Here is a 22963-nt window from a genome sequence, read left to right on the forward strand (position 1 = left end):
CCAAGAATAATATAATTTATAAAAGTTATATAGTTAACAAAGTATCTACCTAAATAGGTTAAATAGGTTGACCTATTGACCCACGGGACAGGTTAAAAAAATCTTGACCCGCCCACGGGTCAAGAGGTCTGACCCACGACCCGCCCATGGGCTGACCCACAGATCGACCTATATGGGTTGTCCGCGGGTCTGTCCAGGTCTAGTCATGATTAGGGTTATTCTAGTCTTTATCTAAAAAAAAATTAAAGCTTATATTATAGTAAAATTATAGCACTAATTATATAAAGATGTAAAGGGTCTACAAAGATAGTGAGGCATGAGGTTATTCCTAACTGACAGAAGGGGTGGATTAGGTGATATTATATAATTCTAAAGGAAGTTGAAACTTGTTACTTGATCCACCCTATAGTGGAATAATCACGATATATAACAGAGACCTAGTTATTTATATTATCGATAATATATAAAGTTACAAAGATATTATATAATAAATTAATACTCTTGTATCTAGCTAGCAAGACAAGATTTAGTCTTAATAGCAATAAAGATATACTACTTTCCTTTACTCCTTCCCTTTGTTTCTTTAACTGATCGATAGGCCTTATACCCTACCAAGTATATTCTTTACAAGAATTAATCATAATCTTTATATTAGGAAAACCTATAATAATAGAAACCTAAGTTCTTAGATACCTAATAAGGAAATAAAAAGTTCAAAGACCTATAATAATTTATAGCTATCTAGTAGAGAGCCTATATAAAAATATATAAGTAATAATCGATTTAGGGGCTTTAGGAAATTTTATAAAACTATAATATTGCTAATAGAAATATATTTAGAAGAATAAAAAGAAAAATATCTCCTATATTATTAGCCTTGATAAAGAAAGGTTAAAACTAGAGATTATATATAAATTAGATTAACTTCCTATAGTTTTAGAAACTACTTCGAAACTATAAACTTTAATATTACTAACCTTAAAAAATATAATATTATATTAGGAATCTTATGGCTTCGATAATATAATCTCTAATAATTAGTTAAATAAAGAGAACAGTTATTTTCGATAGATATAAATAATAGTAGATAAATAAGATATAGACTAGACTTATATAATAGTAGCGAAAGTGATCTAGCCTAAAGGAGATAGATAATCTACAAGACTCTCACGAGATAGGACTCACGAGAAATACTTAGCCTAGAGATAAGATATAATATAAAATAATAAATATTAGTATTGTTATAATAATTAAATAATAACTAGATATAACTAATAACAAACTAGAAGACTATATTATAATTAAATATAAATAAAAATCTCTTTATACTATTATAATAGAAGAAGAAATAATAATAATTGAATTTGATAAATATTAAAGACTAATATCTATTACTATTAAATAGCGAGATCTAAGACTAAATCTAAAACGTTAATTACTTTACAAAATATAATATTACGAATACCTATAACTATCTATAGATTAAAAAAGACTATAAATAAAAAATGGTATTTCGAACTAAATTCGGATACTTCAAATATATAATTATATCTTTTAGATTTACTAATATATTAATCTTATTCTAACGCTTTATCTTTAACTCGCTAAAAAAATACCTTAATATATTTATAATAGCCTATTTAGATAATATTTTAGTATCTTAAATAATTAATAAAGTAACTATAATAAAAATATACTTTTTAGAAATAATAAATACTTTATATACTAGAAGCTAGTTAGATAAAACTTAATAAATACTACTCTTAAATTAATAATATTTAAAGATATATCTACGTAGTTAGTATAATACTAATATTAATAAATAAATTCAAGTTCTTTTTTATAAAAGATTAAAATTAGAAATAATATAATATCTATTATAAATTCTTTAAATAGGCTCTTATTTCATATTAAAAGTAACTTTTAACTCTTAATTAGTCTTCAGATAGATCTTATTTAATAGCTCGGCTAAGCTTAAAACTTAATAAGATATTAGATAAAAATAAGATATAATTAAGGGCTATTATTAATAAAATAATCCAATATCTTAATAGTAGTATATTTAAACTTAGTCTTTACTAAATTATACTAACTAGTTAATAGATATTATTTATATTATATCTCTTATATTTTAAAGAAAGTAATAAATACATTTTCTAGTAATCACTATTTTTATATAAGATATACTTTTTTTCTCTATAATAAATATAGGAGTTAAATAGCTCTTTAATACTATTTAGGATATCTATTATTATTATTAAAAAAGAATAAAATTATAGATAATTAAAGAGTTAATAATATTTTTTTATATTTTAAGATTTAATATTAAAAAATAGGAGGTAAGTGTTATAGACCTAACAGGGACAATATGCTAGTAGATATAGTAGGAAGATAATACCTAATCGATAAGAAGGCGTAGTATAACCTTATGTCGGAGGATTACTTATAATCACGTGATATAAATAGATTAGTAATCTAATAAAGTAGAGCAGCGATCTGCTCGGAATAAATTAGATACTCTAACCTAAGTATATCAGCGATATAATAACGAAGGATATATAAGGATATTTATTTATCGTATATTTAGTCCTTCGCGTTTAATTTATATTATAAACTTACTTATTACTTATAACTTAGATTGTCTTATTTATACTATGATTCCTTTTAAGACAATTACCTACTAATAAAAGAGCTACTTCGGTACTAACCTATTAGGCGCTTTTTACCCTTGATTGTTCCTCGATACCTTAATAGACCCGAGCCTATATAAGGCCTAACGGACAAGGCAATAGTATAGTTACGAGGCCGGATATCGTTAATACTAGAAGACCCCTAGCCTTCTAGTATAACTAGAAAGACCCACGTGTCTTGGTATCTTAAGAGAAGTATACCTTCCATTCCAGCTAACAGTCATAGGTGACCAGTGCGTAACAGTAAGGCTTTTTAAGAAATTCTTCTTTTATAATAAAATAGAAGCTATAAAAAAAGAGAAGATTAATTTAATTAATAATATTAAAAAATAGAATACTATAATTAATAATAAGAGAGGGCTAGATAAGATAAATAAGATAAATAAAATAAATAAGCCCTAACTATTACTATCTAAGAATAATATCTAGATATAGGTCTTAGGATAGAAATATAAGAGTTAGAATAATAATATCTTTAAATATTATTAATTAGACCTTAATAATAAATAAAATATATTATTTTTTATTTTCTTCTCTATATAGGTCTATTAGAACTAAGGTTCTAAATATCTTTATTAAAACTAGGGTTTTAAGATAGGCCTTAAAACCCTAGTTCTAATCTATCTAAATATTATAAAACGCCCCCTTTTTTTAAGGAGTTATTCAAATTTTAATATAGTGGGGTAAATCGAAATTATAGACTATCGGCAGACTTTTGGCTGTGTAGTGTATTATATATCCCAATCTGGAAGGCGTGATCACATGATTCAAGGTAGCGTCGCACAGCATGTTCACCTTCGACTTCATCTTCTCCATCTAACGGTCTTCGAGACTGACATGATTTGACCATGATACCATCATCTCCCCGACTGTGCCCGACCTTTGTCAGGGTTGGCCAAGTCAGGCAACCATGTTGAGTCCAAGCGCGCACTAGCGCGATGAAACTACCAGAATTGTTGGGAAGATGCGAGTCCAGGATCAGATGTGATCGACGTCATGTTCACAGTTCACAATGTTCAGAGTCGTCCGAGGCTCATTTTTGCGGAGAGCCTGAAGCGAGCCCACCAGCGGCCTCGTGTCAAAGATTCACATGTGCCGAGCGCCAAAACGCCGAACTGGAGTTGCGATCGACAGAGCCAAATGATTTAAACCCACACGCCACCCTGGGGAAATGGGTCCCTGATCCTCATCCTGCCCCAGAATTTGTTACCAGTCTTTCGATAGCCCAGTCTCATCATGAGTTTTGAGCGCAACCCCAAGGACTCTATGAAGTCCACCTGGCGCCGGCTCGATCGCACCGAGTGGTCTCCTTTCCACTGGTTCTATGAATTACTCGGTATTCATCCGGAGGAACTTGACAAAGAAGTCCCCGTGCACCTGAAGGAGGATGCCGTGCCCTACGTCCCCGACTGGTCGATGCACCGCTGGGTGCTCGTGCACTCGGCGATCCCGCTCCTTATTCACCACGCCTACGTCCAAGTTACCGGCCACAATCTAAACGCACTCGCCGCTTTCGTTTTCTACAGCGTGGCCTTCAAGCTCATCGCTATCCACGAACTACATGTCCTCCGACGACTAGGCCACATTCATGGCTTCCTCGATGGCGATAAGCACGGGCGCGATGGCGTGCCTGATGTCGGCGTGGCGAAGGTTGTGCGCTCCCTTATGTCGACATCGACCTTCCGACCCATGTTCACCGTGTTCTTGAGCTACCACGTTAACAAAGCACCCTCGTCCATGAGCTTCGCATGGCTGCCGCTAGAGATCGGGCTGTACGGGGTTATCTTGGACTTTTGGTTCTACTGGTACCACCGACTGATGCACGACGTCGGTGGCCTGTGGAAGTACCATCGCACACACCACCTCACGAAGCACCCGAACCCACTCCTGACGCTATATGCGGACACCGAACAGGAATTCTTCGATATTGCCGGTATCCCATTGATGACCTACTTTGCTATGCTCTTCATGGGCTTCCCGATGGGTTTCTACGAGTGGTGGATCTGCCACCAGTATGTCATGTTTGCCGAGCTGGCCGGCCACAGCGGTCTACGCGTTCACGCTACCCCACCCTCCACGCTCAGCTGGTTCCTCCGCATCTTTGACGCCGAGCTTGTCATTGAGGACCACGACCTGCACCACCGCAAGGGCTGGAAAAAGAGTCACAACTACGGCAAGCAGACCCGTCTTTGGGACCGCATCTTTGGAACCTGTCATGACCGCATTGAGTCGGTTCCAACCAACATCGACTATGCGAATCAGTCGCCAATGCCGTTGATCTGATATAGAGCCCATTAGGGGGGGAGGATATCAGCGTACGGTTGGTTTTGTTTCCTCGTTCTTCTCCTTGACATCCACTATAGATGTTTTTCTAATCACAAAATGTTTCTGTATATGAGTGGGACATTTTGATGTTTCTTGTGATACCATGCTAGATTTGATGCCAGTGTCGATGGCGATGACTGAACGATCTTTCTGTTTATATTTATTTCTTTCCTTGCTCTCTACTTGCAGCCTTGTACATATGTCTGGAGCACAATCCAGAGTATTGCATATTCCCCTCAAGGACTCGATTATCTCTTTTGTAGCTTCCCAATCTCCCTCCAGCCCGTTTCCCTTATAGCCTTATAGGGCACAGACGAATTATTGCTGGGATCAGAGTCATATCGTGAAAACTTGAGATTCGTCTTCAAATTTTGATTAACTCTTGATAATGGGAGTTACATAGCCTCTAATCACTCGAGCAGCCACAACAGAATTTCAAAAATACAACAAGATGACTTGATATCCAAGTATAGATTACAACCCTGAGACACACTACAGGGAAAACGAAAGGGAGATTTCTAAATAGCCTTCCACAGCGTGTTGACTTGCTTCCTCCGAGTCTAGACAAGATATAATTAGCAACATTCCGACCAAAACACAGGAGAGAGAAAGGAAAGGAAAATGGAAGAAACTTACAATGGGAGCCAAAATGGCAACGCCCACCGCCAACGCAACCACCGTAAGCACCAGCTGCAACTTCGAGAAACCCTTGCCCAGGATATCAAACGCCTGACTGGGCGTGGCACGGGTGCCATAGATATCGCCGCCATAAGCGAACACCAGACTGGTACTTTCGAGCAAAGTTGGAGAGGACAGGATGTCCTTGATGCCGGCGACGTCGCGCGCGTGCGAGAGGTACCATTTACCATCGAAGTAGAGGAACGGTGTGTACTGGAACAGGCCCTCTTCGGTTTCGGCTGGAGTGGCGCTTCGGTCGACGGGGCGGCGGGGATCGAGCACGTGTCGGGGGATGCCGATAATAGAGTTGGAGGCCGGCAGAGTGCAGAGGAGCTGACGGACCGTAATACCCTGGCGGGTTTGGGTGACGGCCATGTGGGAGATGGGCTCGGGGATGATAAAGGCCTGGGAAACGACATGTGGCAACGGGAGGCTTTCGGTGCCACTGCTGGCGAGACTGGTGTAGTTACCGGCAGAATCAAGAGGGCCGCGGTCGTTGGCCAGAGGCGATTCGAAGAGCTCGGACACCACGAGCTGGTAGCCCTTGGCGGAGGTCTCGCTGGTGACATCGCCCCAAAACGAGTAGGCGAACCAATTCTCCGACATTGCGGACGCGATCGGCTGCGACGGGTCCACGCCTGTATGTGTGACGGCGTGCAACACTTTGCCCGAAACTCCGTCCAGCAGATGAAAGCTGGCGGTGTGGTCCTTCTCGTTCACAGCGGTCACCAGAGCCAGGTTGGGGTTGAGGTATTTGTACAAGACGGACCGGTCTCCAAGGACTTTACCGATCGACGCAACTGGGTCGTGTACGGGACGGGCAGTGGCACTGATCACTCTTTGACCAGCAGGGGGCACAAACTCCCACACGGGAGACTTGTTGTCTTGGACCATCCAGCCGAGAACCCGGCCATCCGCACTGGTAGTCACCAAGAACCCGTTGCTATCCTTAAATGGCCTGACCGGGGAACCATCTTCTCGGACGCCCACAGTGCCCCTGGTTGCTGGCGAGGACCCGGTCTCCTCAAAACTTGCAACCGCGCGAATTCCGCCAACGATGGGTACAGAGCGCCTAATGATATGTCCGGTCGACACGTTCAGGCTCGCGGAGCTTCCATCGCCAAGATGAATGTCGGCGATGCCCGGGCGAGTCAGAATGGCCTTGACATCCAAATCAGGTGTCCTCGACACCTGGATGCTCCACGAAACTGCGCCGTGGTTGCCAGTGTCCAAGGCGTGGACAAGCCCATTCTTAGTAGCAACGATGACCAGTTTAGAAAGGCCAAAGCTGTTCAAATTTGTCACCTCGTCGGACAAAATGCTACCAAGAACACGCCGGGGAAGTCCTCTCAACCAGTCGGGCAAATACTGCAGATCCCGCAGATGACGCTTGACACGATGGATATAGGCACCTTGCAAGCTTTCATGGCCCTCAACCTCCAGCTCATGTGCCAAGTCTTCCTGGTCGTCGGTTTCAGCCCAGGCGGCTGCCACAGCATCGATCAGCGTTTCATGACGAGTCCACTGTGGTTGGCCGTTTCGAATGAATTCCCAATCCCCAGACTGGTGAAGGATCGCCGACCGAACAGCCACAGCCTTTCCCTTCTTGACGACTTCCGAGACTGTGTGAAATGCACGATCTGGTGAGGGTCTCGGCAAGCGCCAGCTGCGCAGAACTCTATCCGAGGCGGACGAGATAACAAAGACACCTTCATCTGTGAAACGAGTGAAGTACGCTCTGTTGTCAATTTCACTGGTCGCGACGATAGATTGACCCGACACATAAGGCAGGTGAAACGCCTTTTTCACAGTTTTGGACTTCAAGTTCACATGGTACACCTCAGCCCACCCCCACTTCTCAGTCACAAAATTGACTAGGAAATGCGAGGGAGAGTCAAGCTTTTGAGGCGCATGGATTGTGAGCTGCTGGATCCGCTCGCCGGAGGGGTTCCAGATAGGGATATCCTTGACCTTGTCGGTGCCAAGAAGATTGAACTTCAATGACTTGTGCGACTTGTCGGTCCAAATGATGAACGGAGAGGCCGTGTTGGTACCGACGAAAAGAATGGAATTGGGGTTGGTGACCTCATTCTCCGAATTGAGGACCTGCAGGCTAGTCTGCTCACCCGTCGACGGATTCAATGTATTGACCTTGATCCTGTAGCCTTTCAACAGCGCCGATTGAAGCGAGATATAGAAGAGTTCATTCGCAGACGTCGACACTTGGAAGGGAATGTCGCCACTAAAGATGCAGTACAAATCAGTATGAGGCCGTATCTCGACCAGCCAGGGGAGGAAAAACTAACAGGTCATCTTTGAATGCCCACATGGTATTCCCTGAATCACCATCGAGTCGTCGAACAACCCCACCTTTCTCGCCGCGAAACAGCGCAATCGTATCTCTCGTCCCAGCACTCAAACTCTCATCCTCCAGCCCCAACAGCTTGAGATCCGCGACCACACCATCGGCGAAGCTATCTTCCCAAACAAGTTTGCCATCATGGGTGGACCACGACGAAATGTAATTGCCAACCGCGCTAACGACAGCGTTGTTCCTATCCAAGCCGCGCAGGAGACCCGCCTCGCGGGCAGGAGCGCCTGCCGACCGCGAGAGGTTCTGCCGCCAGACCAGCGTGCCATCGCGGGGGTTGACCGCACCCAGGATTAGTTTGTCGGATAGGGTGTACAGAAGCGAGGCATTGGAGGCGGAGGACGGCTTGAGGAAGAAGGTGGAATCGGGGGAGGGTGCTCCAACGAGGCCGTGGTGAAAGTCAACGTGGTCGATCTCGTCGCTGTAGATGGCCGCCACTGGTGACACGCATGCGAGGAAAAGCGCCGCCTGAAGCCGCATTGTGTCCGTCACTCTTAGAAACCGGGCATTGAAGAGTGGGAAAGTGTGGAGGGAAGTGATGGGCTGTTAACTGGCCTTAGCGTCGGCCCGGGCGGTGATGGCTCTGGGGCCTGCCACATAGTTCCGTCTAGCTCTCCATTGCCAGTTCATTTATAGTCAATTGTGAGCATTGATTCTTGTTATTTTGTTTCTGCTGCGATAGCGATACATAATTGTATTCCATGGGCCAAGTCAGTAACAATTCAATTTATAAATATTGGTCTTGTCACTGTATGAGGACTCTACGCTCAAGATATACAATGACACATGTTGGAATTCGCCGTCCATCCAACCAATAATTTTGTAAAACCTGCCCGATATGGAGTTAAAGAACGCCGAGAAAATATTCGTGGACCGAAGAATTGACTCTTCAGCTGTGTTTTACACTCCGAAGCAAGTCTTGTTGGCCGAACGCACAGCCTCCTGCTCACCCTCGCTCATGGCATCTGTAACCTCCCAGGGCTTGTTACCCAAACCCATAGCACGCTGGCCTTCAGGGCTGAGAGACGACCAGTCCGTAGCACCCTGGAAACCCAACTCACCAGAACCACCAGCGCCCGGGAAATCCCACGGTGGGGAGTAGCCGAGCGCAGCCTGGCGCTGCTTGAGGAGGTAGTCGACATTCATGTCGCACAGCGGAGTAGCAGGGATATAGAGGACACTGGAATCTTTAGACCCGCGGTGCTCCTTATCGACCGAGTGCAGGGAGTCGCAGTGCCACGCGACGAAATCTCCGGGCTCAACGCGTGGCACCGACACCATAGTCGACTCCAGGTCGAGATGCGGGTGAGTGATGGGGTTATACTCTTGACAAGCGCCGGGAACAGAGCCGGGGAAGGTGGCGTCTAGAGCGGGCTGCTGGCTTAGGACGTCGAAGAAGGGCCGCAGGATGGTATAGGCCGTGCTGTGGATGAGCATGGGACATACATGCAGTGATCCCTCGCCAGGCGCCGTGTCCGACATGGACAGCCAGCCCTGGAAGAATCGAAGCATCGAACAGGCACCGGCCCCATTGTACAGGTCCATTTTGGCGTACAGCCGGTGCTTTGCGTCCCACGGATCATACTGCTCCCAGTTGCCCTCGAGGATCTGCGTGTAGACTCGCGAGTACTCTGGGTCCTCCCAGCGCTCGAGTGAGCCTCCGTCGATGTGCGGACCGAGGGTGAACTTGGCGTCGCCCGGGTTCCGGATCCGCAGCCGGTCGGCATAGGTAAGTGGGTTGGAGGTTGAGAGTTTTGTTTGGGGGTCGGAGGAGTGCCACAGGCGCTGCAGGAAGCGCTGGGCATCGAGCACGTTCGAGTGTGCCCGGGCTTCGGTCTGCGATGGCGTCCAGTAGAGCTCGTAGACTGCCGGCGAGTCAGATGGGAACGCCTTGACACGCTCCTGGTTCGCAGCCACATAGTCACGGATTCGCTGTTTGTAGTCCAGAGCTTGGTCTCGGGGGAGGACATTGCGGATCACCACGGTGCCGCGGTGACGCATCTCTTTCAGCGCTGCCTCTGACACTTTCCCCGACACTACATCGGAGTAGTCGACTGAAGGAATGATCTGTGGCATGTTAGCCTTTTGAACGTATCATAATCTCAATAGCCTACTTACATCACTACCTTTTGACTTGATCTTTTCAACTTCCTCTTCCAAGCTAGGGAGCAGTCTCTTCCAGCTTTTCCTGAGGGCTTCCTCATTTTTCTCAAAGAATCTCATTTTGAGATCGCGGAACCGCGGCGGCAGAGGCTCTGGCTTGTAGTCGGGCCTCAAGCTGGGGAACACCGATGAGATATCGCCGGCGGCCTTGGTCGTCGCCGTGGCGGAGGTTGACGCCGCACGCGCGGCGGACTTAGAAAGAAATCGTGACATCGCCATGCTTGCAATCAATGAGTTTGCACCATTCCTCTTAGGCGGGGTTGCAATGGCTCTTATATGTCGCACATCGAGGGGCAGCCCGCATAGATCGGGAGCGTCCGAAAGGGAAAAGCGGGCCGACAGCCTGTTTTGGAAGGACCGCGGTTGCCAGTTGGTGCGAATTGTGGCGATTCTGCGACGATGAAATAAAACAAAATCAACTAACTCATCTTATGAGTTATGATCATGATTTCTTGGTGGCCATAGTATACCAACGTCAGAATGAAAAATAGCCAGTACCTGACGAGACAGCTATTTTTGTATATAGGTAATTAAAGATATTCAGAAGTAGTAGGTAGGGTCCTATTAATAGATTAAATAATAGCTATATAATATATAATATATTCTATAAAATATTAGATTATTAAATATTTAATTAATAGTTTTCATGGTCAGTACGATTGGATAGCATCTTTTCAAGCATATCGAAGGGATGCTTCTGATTCTTCGTAGAAGGGTGAGGCATAGCCGACCCTATTATTGGGCTATTCAGTGCCGTCAGCTAGAGTCAATGTTGGCCCAGACCATAGTGGGGTTTATGCATGAAAAAAACCAGGGGAAATCTACTCGTTTTCCACCGAATATTAGGCGATATGACAGAGGATGTACTAGTGGCTCTTTTTTTTGGTCAAAGTTAAATACATCCTAGAAATCTTCTGGCATCTCATGTTAAAAGGATTTATCATCCCTCGGACATTCAGATTCTTCCACGGAAAATTGACACCGTTCGAGTTTGATTTCCCCCCGTCCTATCTGTCTCGCAGAGACGCAGAACGTGAGCTCTGGCAGGAGCCTTTGGCTCTTCTTCACCCAGCATGGTTTGGAGAACACACTCGGCGTGAGATCTCTGGACAGGTATGACCAAGAGTTATCTGTGGAAATCACCGAGGGCAAGACAAACATCATGATACCGCGTGGATCAGTCAAGGAGTCGGAGCTTATTGAAGCTTTCTGGGGTTTTGGCCTTAACAATCTTCAGAGGTGTCATTGCAGAGAATACTGCTGGAAGGCCTCTGAGGGAAATCATATCGAAGATTATGGTTGCTCCTGAGGTTGTAAGCGATTGGGAGCTTCATATACCTTGAGGGACCACTGAATGTGACGAAAGTTTTGGTTATCCATTACTCAATTGATTTTTCTGAATACACTATTCTCATTTGCTATATTTAAGTCTTTTCATAGTCATGGCATGAATATGGAAATCCCACAACCAAGCAGAAATTATGCTTTCTTTTAATCTTCATAAAGACAATTTCTTTTGTTCCCTGAGACCAAAACCCGGAGTCCTTAACATGCTGGTAAATTTTCCCTCCTTTGTTTCCACAACGCCGATAGCTCTGAACCCAAACTTCGAGTATAGTCGAACACCAGCGGGGGAGGACAGGACAAATACATCTAGTGCATTTTCATCAACATCAAGACAAAACATTTCCATGAGCATGGATCCAACACCTCGTCGTTGATAATCTGGATCTACGGCGATGAAAGTAATCCCTAGGGAAGATGTCAGCAAGCTCCGAGTACATTTTGAGTTGATTGTTGATTTGCGGCATATTTCACTGCCTTGACAACTCCGAAACGGATCTGTCAACAGATTCTGTTGGCCTTCGTGGGGTGTCTTGTTATAAAGGAGGAGGAAGGAGGTTTGCAACTTTCTGTACCAGCGCTCGGTGTGCCGGTTCTTATTTATTCTACTCAGGCTGCCTGGACTCAAACGGAAAAATATACGTAGTTCCTGCGGAGAGTAAGCTTGTCAGGCTGACTTACGATCGGCACTCTTCACTTTATTCTTTTCTTTTCCGCATGGACGCTTTAAATAATTTTATGTCCAGGCATACAAATTATATATCGCAGGCATTAGCACGGTTAATATGCAGTTCCATGGAATTACGGAGGAAGACTCGATAGTGCTGTATAAGAAGAGTTATAGTCTCAAACCAATGCATTCTTCACTGGGAGGGCGATAAAAACAACAGGAAAGATGTCATAGACGAGATCGAGTTACCTTTCAGTTCGACTTCAACCTAAAAAGCAACTAAACATAACTTGATTATATTAATCAGAATCCAAGGCTAAAGATTACCGCCTTTTCCTAAGTTTCGTGCTCTGGTATACTTGTATAAACCCCTTACTCCGCCTAGGAAGGTAAAAATTAAAAATCTAGCTCTAAAGGAGTATCTTATAAATAAAGAAATCGAGGTAGAGAGTAAAGAGAAGAATCTTTAGTTACTATAGAAAATCAATCCTATTAATAATAATAAAAAGAAGGATATAGAGGCTACGTAAGAATAATATACTATTTAGAGCTTTTTTTATTAAGTTTTATTATCCGATAATAAAGCTATAAATCCTCTTTTAGAGATTTAATAGCGAATTTCACATAGAAATCGGAAGCGAAGACAGAATAATAATTAGTTTCTTAATTATTAGCTATATGAAATAATCAATCCTAGTTTAACTTATTTAATACTAGAGATTCTTAAATTTTGAATAGTAGTTATACATAAAATACTTAAAATTATAGAGTTCTACCTATTTTTATTATTTAACTATCCGCAAGTACCCAAAGCTACCGCCAAGAAACGGGCAATAGGTACCCCGTTTGGGTAGACCCGGGGGCCGTGGCGAGGTCTATATCCCACCATCTTCATAAACCCTTTGTAACAGGTTTCTAGGGTAAGAAGCCGACTAGGAACCTTTCTAGTATACTTCCTCCTAGGGCTTAAGTGTTTTGGGACCTAGACATTCTGTTCATTAGAACCGGTCGCCTTACTCTATATATTAGCATGGGTTAGACCTCGACAGGTCCTATAGGACTACCGCGATGTCAGTCCTAGGTCCCAGGTCCTATAGTCCTATTGGAGTCCTACGGTCCTTGTGATTCCTCTACGGGACTCCTATGGTCCCGTTATAAGACGCCTATCAATATTTTGTTAATACCTAAATTTATATATTCGCGTTTAAAGTATAAGTTACTCCGCTGGGCTATATGAACATCCTTAATATTCGCTACTTCCTCTAACCACAAATCATCACTTGAAGAATCAATTGTGGCTATCCACGCCGCGTTGCAGTCTCGCCCACTCCCCCCGAGTCAAGGGCTCATTATCTTCCTCAAAGCACTCGTACCGTCGAAGCCGGTGCAACGGCTCCCCTCGCCAAGCCCCAGCTTTCCAATCTGGATCATGCCATCGCCGGGACTACCTGTATCGCGAACCACGCCGGGGATGTCATCGAGCTCTTTGATGGACTCGATATTGCGCGCCACCAGCAACGGAAACAAGCCGTCACCAAGCGCGGCGCCAAGCCGCAGCATAGCAAACGAGTCGAGTCGGTTCGTCCATCGCGGATAGGATTTCGTGTACAGGGCCAATGCGAGAAGCGGGATAATGTACAATGCCATCAGGATGGAGACTACGATCACAGCGCCCAGTGACATACCCGGGATATCGATATCGGAGCCACGATCCTGGTAGACGCCGCGCGTGGGCCAGAGGGATTCGGCCCATTGTTTGTTGGCTAGGTAGGCTGCGGCGGTGAAGGCGTTGGTCAATAACGCTTGATCTTTGCGGTAGAATAAGGACAGCCACTTTCGGATGGATAGCTGTGGCCCGAATGTCAATTGGCCACCTACCAGAGTGAGATATATGCATGAGGTGCTAGATCCGCGAAGCTCACTGACGCCGTAGAAGAGGTTGAGCAGTGGCGCGCTATCAATGCAGATATCCCGGATACTTTCATGTTCGAACCCGGACCTGTTGATCAAGTCAGACTCTGTGACTGCGTGCTCGGCAGGAAAAGTCTCGATGAATGACCCCGGCCCAAATAGAGCCAATGCCGTTGTCAAGAGAGGGCCTTTGTTCTGGGTCGTCAGCGCGCTCCAGGAGGCAGCATCAAGAGCCGATCCGGTGGTATTCGCGCGGCGGTAGAGGTTTTGTGGATATGTTTGGACGGCATATCTCTGGTCTGGACAGTCTGTACCGGAACCACAAATGTCACTGGAAAGTGTCGGTAGGACTGGCCCAGGAATTCCGTCGTTCATGTAGTTTGGCAGCTCGAAGTATCCGGCAGTCGTGTTGACGGTGATCTCATACAAGCTACCGCCGATTGGCGTGCTATGATTACTTCTGTCCTGCACTGAGAGATTCAGGTACAATACTTCAGAGAAGTCTTGACGCTTATTCGTCTCGGTCCAGGGGGGTTGGGTGACTCTGGCCGGCATGCAAGCGACAACCCGCCAGCTTTTCTCGTCATCCATGGAAGTAGACTCAAGGGAATCGGAAGAGTAATCGGCATAGAAGGCGCCAGAAATAGACTTGCAGTTTGACGGGAACTCGTCTGCCTTGATTTTCTTAGTCGCAGCTGTCGAGTTTATGCGCGGCGCATACTGACGGAGTACTCCCGTATGGAATCCACTGGGCAGCGGAGCGTAGAAAGGTTCGTGGAGCGCCGAGAAGTTCGCCAATGTTGCGAATGACAGCCCTGTACCATTTTGCCACAAACCCGACTGAAATTCTTGCGGGTCTGCCAGACGAAAGGCATTGCGAGTATTGACCACTTCTGCGCCGGCATCTGTGGATCCACGCTGAGACAGGTTGGCCAGATCAGCAATGGTCGCCACCTGCCGGAGCGAGACAGGGACTTTGATTGTTTTGGGAACGAGCAGAATGGATTGGATGGGGTAGATGATGGCGCCAATGACATGGATGAAGATAGCCAAGGCCAACAGTGTGCTACCGTGTCGCTTCCACCCGCCCTTGAAAAGATTCTGGTACAGCGAAAAGTCCATCCACCTGCGATCTGCCAGCGTCATGACCTGGCGCATGCTCAAGGCAATCCCGTCCTTTTGGTTCTGCACGAAAATGACAGCAGCGCTAGCGCACACAGTGGAAATCCAGGGCACGGTGACCACACTGATAAACGTCTGGATCACTCGAGCAGAACGGTATAGCGACTCATTGGTTGCATAGTGTAGCCCCTCTGGATAGTCATGGGCGATCACGATCTGCGCATTCCAGGACTTGTGGATCATGGGCCGGAATGAGAGACAGGCAATGATAGCCCAGGAATAGACTGCCAGGGCCACATAGAGGAGAGTAAGACCGAGGACCCACCCAGAGCGATGGAGTCTCGTACTGTGGCCTCGTCCCAGGGACTGGTTCTCCGGAGAGGCACGCGAATACGCCGGCAGTTCATCGTGTTGCCTGGGCGCGTGAGTCGAGTCTGACAGCAGATGGTTCTCAGCACGATCGGGTGGTGCCTCATTTGTTGACACTGATCCCAGCGGAAAAGAGTTGCTGGTCTCCATAATGCAAGACTCGCCTGAATAAATAACTTCCAGTCCTGTCATTCCAGACAAGAGCGAAGTCAAATCTTCTAATAAAGCCTCGGCACTATCTTCGGATACCAACCCCTAGCACTATCTTTCATGGGGTAAGCCATGGCGCCAGTCCTAGGAGCGGAGGGTGACTGCTTGGTCAATGTTGGTAGGATGGCCATCGGCAAATAACCAATCTCTGGATGTAAACAAAGCCAGTTGAACCGACCGTAGAAACCTGACCATCCACTGGCAAATACAAAACTCGCTTCGGTGCGAGGCGTCTCCTAGACTGAAAATGCAATTTGGCTTGATTGGTGGAATGCTAAGGATTTGGGGGATCGGGCGACGCCACAGGGACTTGGATGTTTCACCCACGGCTGGGCATGGAGATGCCCATAGTTTACTCCGATAAGATGATTTCTAGGGTGGTAGTGTAAATGATCTCCCAGACCACTGGGCTATGCAGATATTTGTTACCTCGGCTTACCTCGATTCAGCCTCCTATCATTGCTGTCCATGTAGCCTCAAGATCTTGATCCCCACAAAACAACAACCCATCCCAGCATAAACCAGCGGCTCCAAAAAAATGCCCAAGTTCTATCAAGGCACAAAGTACAAATAGCCAAAAAAGGAACTGTCAAAATCACAGCACTGTTCTTATAGAGAAAGGAAAGAGCACTAAAGACCCTAATGGTCAAGACTACCCGGGAAGGACTACCTGAGATGATGGGCCATAGGAAGTGAGTGTGCCTATTTTACGATTTCATTTTTTTTTCATTTTCATTTTTCATTTTATTAAAGACAAAGCCCAGTCTCTAGGATGCGTGCTGAAGTCAAACAGAATGGATCCCCGGGGAAGCTAAAATAAACAGCTGTTCGAACAAATTTCAACCTCTTCATTTTCCACCAAGACTCGCCAAAACTAACTATCCACATTTGAGCAATCTACCGCATAATAAGATACTGGATCTGGGCGAATTATAGGGGACCCAGGGCTGATTGCAAGGCATATTTGGCAGGAAGCTGGGAAAGACCTCGTCTGAATATTTCAACTCCAACTCACCTTACTTAGGCTTCACGTATAATGCACTTATTTCTTCCGGACAGATATTGACCTGAAGAACTTAGCATCGAAAATGAGAACCCAACAGGGAGGGGGGGGGGTACTCAACTGGATCTACAATGACCCGCAATGGAAACAAGAGGAGCTTTCTGGGAAACATACGTGATTTAGGTCTATTTACTGCTCTGAAGATCCTCGATTTGAAGCTTGTCACATTAGATAAGACGACCTTGAAAGTATGGGGCCTTTTGAAACGTGGTAACGTATTAACTTTTGGCAATGTTCTTGGGCAAATATTGGTAGTTAGCGGCACAGACCATGGATTCTTGGAAATAGGGCAGAGGCTCGATGACAAGCAAGTGCGATCCAAGAAATAAATCTAAAGTTACACCTGGCTCTATGGGCACATGGCCATGATGTCTATGTTATGACCGAAGGGCCCAGGGATTAGGGCACTGTTACCGAATTGGGAAATTTACCCGCCTAAAGCTGGAGAAGTGTCGAGTGGGTGATCCATAGAGTCGTGCTGATCCGAGTCAGAATTTTGAGACCATGGTATTTCCTTGGCATAAAATCATCGTGATCATTGCGATTTTATTCCGACACTCAGGTCGGGTGGTAACGATTCAACTTCAGATAACTTTGCGTGGTGATAATTGCCTATGAAGGGTAGTTACAGACCACCTTGCCAGCAAAGATCTTCCCCCCGCTGGATCAGTTCTCCACCCCCATAACGCCACGCAGAAAAGGAAAGCCGAGCCCCTCGTGCTCCAGCGATCCACTCGGTGTTAGTCCGCTCGGTCAAGTGGGACACTATTACGTCCCCTCCTTTGCATATCTGCCAGCTATCTGCCAGCGCATAGATTCTAAAAACGTCGGGGGGCAGAGAAGAGTCAAAATAATTGTAGCAATTCTGGGCCCTTGCAATCAGCTGAGATATAAATATAAGCACATCCAAACACAATCGCTGGATAGTGCAATGTAGATCTCGGGGATTGTGCCGGGCTCGGCCAACCTGTCTGCTGCATCGGCTAGATCCCCCTCTGGGGAATGGGGACAACCCGAGCAATGCAGCCGGAAGTTCCACCGCTGGGCATAAAAAGAGTAGATGACCCCCGCTGGTGATCAACTTGATCCCACTGGTATGACTCGTACAACATGGCTCTCTCAGTGAAAGGAAAATCTGCTATTGTGACTGGAGCAGGCTCCGGTAGGTCTAGACGAGATGCTGTTGTATACTTCTGCAGATGGCGTAGATGATTGGTATGCTGACTGCCCGTTAGGTATCAACCTCAGCTTCGCCCAGCGGCTGTTGGATAATGGGTGCAACGTCCTAATCGCAGACCTGGGCCTGCGCCCCGAGGCCCAGGTGCTCGTTGACAAGCACACAGCTGCGCCGGCACGAGCCATTTTCCAGCAAACCGACGTGACGGACTGGCAACAGCTGGAGCGAATGTTCGAAGTGGCTGAAAAGGAATTTGGAGAAATCGACATTGTATGCCCGGGAGCAGGAGTCTTCGAGCCGGTTCGTGACAGCCAAAACTAGTCCCCACCGACTACTATCTATACTGACCGAGCATGGGGTAATGCCACAGCACTGGAGTAACTTCTGGCGCCCGCCAGGGTCCGCTGTGAGCAAGGACTCGCGCAGTGGTGGCCGCTACGCAACACTAGACATCAATATCACACACCCGATCCGCACGACGCAGCTGGCGATAGCGCATTTCCTGCGACACCGCACCAGTGGCAGCCCGAAACACATCGTGCACATCACCAGTGTTGCGGGCCAGAATCCGGTCTTTAGTACTCCGATCTATGCTGCCTCCAAACATGCCCTCAACGGCTTTGTGTGGTCAATGGCCAACCTCGACAAGGACCTGGGGATTCGTGTCACAGCGGTGGCCCCAGGTGTGATCAAGACCCCATTGTGGACCGAACACCCCGAGAAGCTGAAGATGGTGGATGGCAGTGATGAGTGGGTGACACCCGAAGAGGTAGCGACCGTGATGCTGGCGCTGGTGCAGCAGGACCAGGTGAGCGAGACGATCGGGGACCAGACGGGTCAGGGGCCGCAGTTCCCTGTGAAAGGGAGGGACCATCTTGGAAGTCTCTAAGACGGTCCGCAAGGTCAATATATTCAACGATCCCGGCCCTGGGACTCGGGCTGGAAACACAGTATCGGATCACAAGACTCTGGCAGACGAGACCTTTGAGCTGTTGTCGGAGGAGGGATGGGGGGCGTAGTCATAGTGCGGTCATTAGGAATGCACATGCTTGAGGTCAACCGATCGATGTAAAATTATCAGGTAGAATAGTAATTGAATGGTAGGTATCGAGTAGTGGTAGCGAGCAAGGCAAATGCTCATCCGCGCGCCAGATGAGCAATGCGGCTATCGATCATGTGGGCGATAAGACCTCCACTTGTCATTTCCTCCAAAGCTGCCCTCTTCCTTCGCGCATTTCTTCTTGCCTTCCTCCCTGACACTTACTTGTCGCTATTATGTTTTGCACGCCCATCTTATTCCACCGATAACCACATTCCAAGAACCAGTTCGCAGTTACCATGGAAGAAGAGGCGACCGTTGGGGTCGGCCCGCCCGGGGGTCCTCAGAGTGGTCTGCGTCGGTACGTCTGACTGAGAGTTGTCTCAAGTTTATGGCTGATCAGTCGGAATAGACGGGCAGGTCGAGGGAGACGAGGAGGGGGTGTCGCTGGGCAGGCCAGCTGGGCTAGCAGCGTGATCAATCTCGTCAATACCAGTGAGTGTGGCCATGGCATACAGCATGGGATACGACATGGAGCTTTTAGAGATGCTGGAGATCTGACAGTATGGGATGCTTGCAGTTATCGGTGCCGGAGTACTGGCGATGCCACTCGCTATTTCCCACATGGGAATCGTCCTCGGGGTCTGCGTGGTCCTGTGGTCGGGGCTGACTGCGGGATTCGGCCTCTACCTGCAGTCCCGATGTGCTCAGTATCTCGACCGGGGCAGCGCCTCGTTCTTTGCGCTGTCGCAGTTAACCTACCCAAATGCTGCAGTGGTGTTTGACGCCGCAATTGCGATCAAATGCTTTGGTGTCGGCGTGAGTTACCTCATTATCATCGGTGATCTCATGCCGGGCGTCGTACAAGGTTTTGTTGGCGGCGAGCCACCCCACGAGTTCCTGGGGGATCGCCAGTTCTGGGTAACAGCTTTTATGTGTGTCAAGACACGCCAACGCCGAGAGAGAGGAAATGATTTCAATATGCTGACTCTGTGCGACTCTAGGCTGATTGTGATCCCTCTCTCCTACCTGCGTCGACTCGACTCGTTGAAGTATACTAGTATTGCGGCATTGGTGTCGATGGCCTATCTGGTGGTCTTGGTCGTCTATCACTTTGTCCAGGGAGATACGACAGCTGATCGGGGCCCGGTCCGTGTAATCCATTGGGCAGGCCCCATCGCGACGCTGAGCAGCCTCCCCGTCATCGTCTTTGCATTTACATGCCACCAGAATGTAAGCTCAGGATTCCTATTCCTGTGTGGCATTGGTCAAAATGAACTAACCCTTTTTCCAAAGATGTTTTCCATTCTTAATGAAATTGGCAACAACAGCCACTTCCGCACCACCAGTGTTGTTTTCGCCAGTATCGGCGGCGCCGCGGCCACCTATATACTAGTCGCCATTACAGGCTACCTCTCGTTTGGGAACAGTGTCGGTGGCAACATCGTCGGCATGTATCCACCCGGCGTGTATGCGACCATTGGGCGCGCCGCAATTGTGATGCTAGTCGTCTTTTCCTATCCGCTGCAATGTCATCCATGCCGGGCCTCGGTAGACGCAGTGCTGAAATGGCGACCACAGCAAAAGCCTAGCGGCAATGAGGACTCGCCGCACAGACACCCACTGCTGGGCCCACGAGGGAACCGCACCCCGGAACCCATGTCAGACATCCGCTTCTCGGTGATCACCACGACAATCTTGATCCTAAGCTACATTGTCGCCATGACCGTGTCCTCGCTCGAGGCCGTACTGGCCTATGTCGGCAGCACGGGCAGCACCAGTATTAGCTTCATTCTCCCGGGGCTGTTTTACTACAAGATCTCCTCGCCAGACTCCCCCACCCACCGCGGCCTAATGAAGGGGGATGACGAGCCGGCCGATGATCTCTCCGACGAAAACGACAGCACTGATGATGACAGCGAGGGCTCTCTCACCCGCTCCCTGACCGACAGCGGCTTACTCCTCCGCCGCACCCGCCACTGGCGCCGCACCCTGCTGCGCCGTTTGAGTCTGGCGCTGGTTGGCTACGGGATTCTGGTCATGGTTGTCTGCTTGATCACGAACACCTTTTTTGTCGCCTCCCACTAACATGTTTCTTCCTCTCTTGTTATCTTTTTCCCCGTCTGCCCTGTTCTGGTCTTCCATGCACAATATACCGTTGGATGACTGATGCTTTAAACTATCTATGTTTTCCTTTTCTTGTATACCACAGCAAGATGAGAGAGTGCCCTTGCTTTGTGATTCCTAGATGTTCCTCGTCTTTCACCATATCCCACTCTTTGCATGCACAGCCGCGCTTTGATAATTGCTTTTGGTTTGGAATCGTTCGTGCGAGGCGTCGGGAGTCTTGTCTTCATTCCTGCTTCTCTATTTCCTTGTGTTGAGATTTTGTTCTACTCTCATTCTTGGATAGATCAATTTGATCTTGAATGCTACATGGTCTGTCTTGCCAGTCCCTCGTCACTCGCATGGGAAATATAATTCCATGGAACAATACTCCTACAACTGCACATTTCTGGAACCGAGCTTCCAGCTAGAAAAGAAGGCGGATTGTAAAGTTTTGAGTAAGAAATATTAAATTCGTGAGAAAAAGACTAAGCCACTGAAAGATATCGAAGACGAGTTAAGAAAAGAGACGACACATAGACAGGATTCTCAAGCGAGGCAATAAGAAGCGAAAAGAGACACCTGAATTCAAGAAACCAGCTCCGCGGAGCATCCTAGCATCCAAGCTTGCTTGTCCAATATGCGAGGTCAGTTCGTCGCCCGACATTGGGATAACCTGGAAAACGCTTTCCCTCTCAAAGTTGCTAGCGTTTAATCGTTGTTCTGGCCGTTGAGGATGCGAAGAATGAACAGGAACAAGTTAAGCACATCAAGGTACAGCGAGATGGCGGCCGCAATCTCCTCTTCGACATGGTAGTGGCGCATGACGAGCTGGGTGTCGACAAGGACATACCCAGAGAAGATGAGGGCGCCGAGCACACCGTACACGGTTTCCAGAGTTCCGGAGAACGGCATGAAAACCGAAACGAACCCGAATAGGATCATGAACCACAGCGCGCCGAACAGGTAAGGCGCCCATTGGGTGAAGTCATACTTGGTCTGGCAGGCGAACAGCGTCAGGGCGACGAAGATGCCCAGCGTCAGAACCAACGCCTGTATCACTAGCCGCGCATCGTAGAACGAGACTACCACGCTGATCGAGTACGCCTCCAGTAGTGTGAACCCAGACAAGAAGAGTAGGTTTGCCGGGTAGGACTTGCGCTTCCAGTAGGTGGCCAGCATGAAACCAAGTGCGCCAAAGACCGAGATTATGACCATCCAGAAGTTGGACTGAATCCAGGTGCGGTAGCTGTTGCTAAAGAAGGAGATGGAGCTGAGGATCGTGGTGAGGAGGATTTGGACCGTCCTAGACGTATTTAGTCGTTAGAATTGTCCTTGATGGATAAAGACAACATCACACTTTCTTGGTCACTTACAAGATGAAATACACCTTGCGCACGAACTGCATCCGAATATCAATCGTCCCCTCCGCCACAGTACCGCCGAACTAGCAGACGCTCAAGGTCAGCTTATCGTCCATCAACAGGTTTTACCGTCTAGCGACCCAGTGATTGTCAGACATACCTTGAAGTCGTCTGGTACATTGTCGCCTTCGCTTCGAGGCTCTGCAAAATCCGAGGTGGCCTGGTACGACGGCGGGGGCTGGGTGTATGGTCGATCCTCGAATGAGTCCCGCTGAGCGGCGGGGGTGTATCTGGCGTTTGCAGCCATGATGTCGTCGAAAGACAAGCAAGATCCGTCAAAGTAGAAATGCGATGGACACTC

At 47.2% G+C, this 22963-nt stretch overlaps 7 protein-coding genes across 7 annotated transcripts; 3 read left to right on the top strand and 4 right to left on the bottom strand.

Annotated features, from left to right (window-relative positions):
• Positions 1–3926: 3926 nt before the first annotated feature.
• NUU61_001929 (sterol desaturase family protein) lies at positions 3927–4973 on the top strand (the record flags this gene model as incomplete). The annotated part of the gene is made up of 1 exon (XM_056652511.1): positions 3927–4973. One exon carries the CDS (start codon positions 3927–3929, stop codon positions 4971–4973), a length of 1047 nt encoding a protein of 348 aa, XP_056513578.1.
• Positions 4974–5533: 560 nt separating this feature from the next.
• On the bottom strand, positions 5534–8544 carry NUU61_001930 (uncharacterized protein; the record flags this gene model as incomplete). The annotated part of the gene is made up of 3 exons (XM_056652512.1): positions 5534–5575; positions 5652–7935; positions 8000–8544. The coding sequence occupies 3 exons, from the start codon at positions 8542–8544 to the stop codon at positions 5534–5536; spliced, it is 2871 nt and encodes a 956-aa protein (XP_056513579.1).
• A 420-nt stretch (positions 8545–8964) lies between these two features.
• NUU61_001931 (DUF1479 domain-containing protein) lies at positions 8965–10446 on the bottom strand (the record flags this gene model as incomplete). Its single annotated transcript, XM_056652513.1, has 2 exons — positions 8965–10131; positions 10183–10446. 2 exons carry the CDS (start codon positions 10444–10446, stop codon positions 8965–8967), a joined length of 1431 nt encoding a protein of 476 aa, XP_056513580.1.
• Positions 10447–13579: 3133 nt separating this feature from the next.
• Positions 13580–15793, bottom strand: NUU61_001932 (uncharacterized protein; the record flags this gene model as incomplete). Its single annotated transcript, XM_056652514.1, has 1 exon — positions 13580–15793. One exon carries the CDS (start codon positions 15791–15793, stop codon positions 13580–13582), a length of 2214 nt encoding a protein of 737 aa, XP_056513581.1.
• A 2233-nt stretch (positions 15794–18026) lies between these two features.
• On the top strand, positions 18027–18982 carry NUU61_001933 (uncharacterized protein; the record flags this gene model as incomplete). Its single annotated transcript, XM_056652515.1, has 3 exons — positions 18027–18078; positions 18152–18393; positions 18464–18982. 3 exons carry the CDS (start codon positions 18027–18029, stop codon positions 18980–18982), a joined length of 813 nt encoding a protein of 270 aa, XP_056513582.1.
• A 449-nt stretch (positions 18983–19431) lies between these two features.
• Positions 19432–21220, top strand: NUU61_001934 (uncharacterized protein; the record flags this gene model as incomplete). Its single annotated transcript, XM_056652516.1, has 5 exons — positions 19432–19493; positions 19545–19627; positions 19713–20067; positions 20137–20365; positions 20429–21220. The coding sequence occupies 5 exons, from the start codon at positions 19432–19434 to the stop codon at positions 21218–21220; spliced, it is 1521 nt and encodes a 506-aa protein (XP_056513583.1).
• Positions 21221–21949: 729 nt separating this feature from the next.
• NUU61_001935 (Bax inhibitor-1 family protein) lies at positions 21950–22909 on the bottom strand (the record flags this gene model as incomplete). The annotated part of the gene is made up of 3 exons (XM_056652517.1): positions 21950–22544; positions 22615–22685; positions 22763–22909. 3 exons carry the CDS (start codon positions 22907–22909, stop codon positions 21950–21952), a joined length of 813 nt encoding a protein of 270 aa, XP_056513584.1.
• Between the last annotated feature and the right edge of the window lie 54 nt (positions 22910–22963).

This window comes from Penicillium alfredii (genome assembly GCF_028826965.1).
Source record: "Penicillium alfredii strain IBT 34128 chromosome Unknown utg000004l_segment0_segment0, whole genome shotgun sequence".
Taxonomy (NCBI): domain Eukaryota; kingdom Fungi; phylum Ascomycota; class Eurotiomycetes; order Eurotiales; family Aspergillaceae; genus Penicillium; species Penicillium alfredii.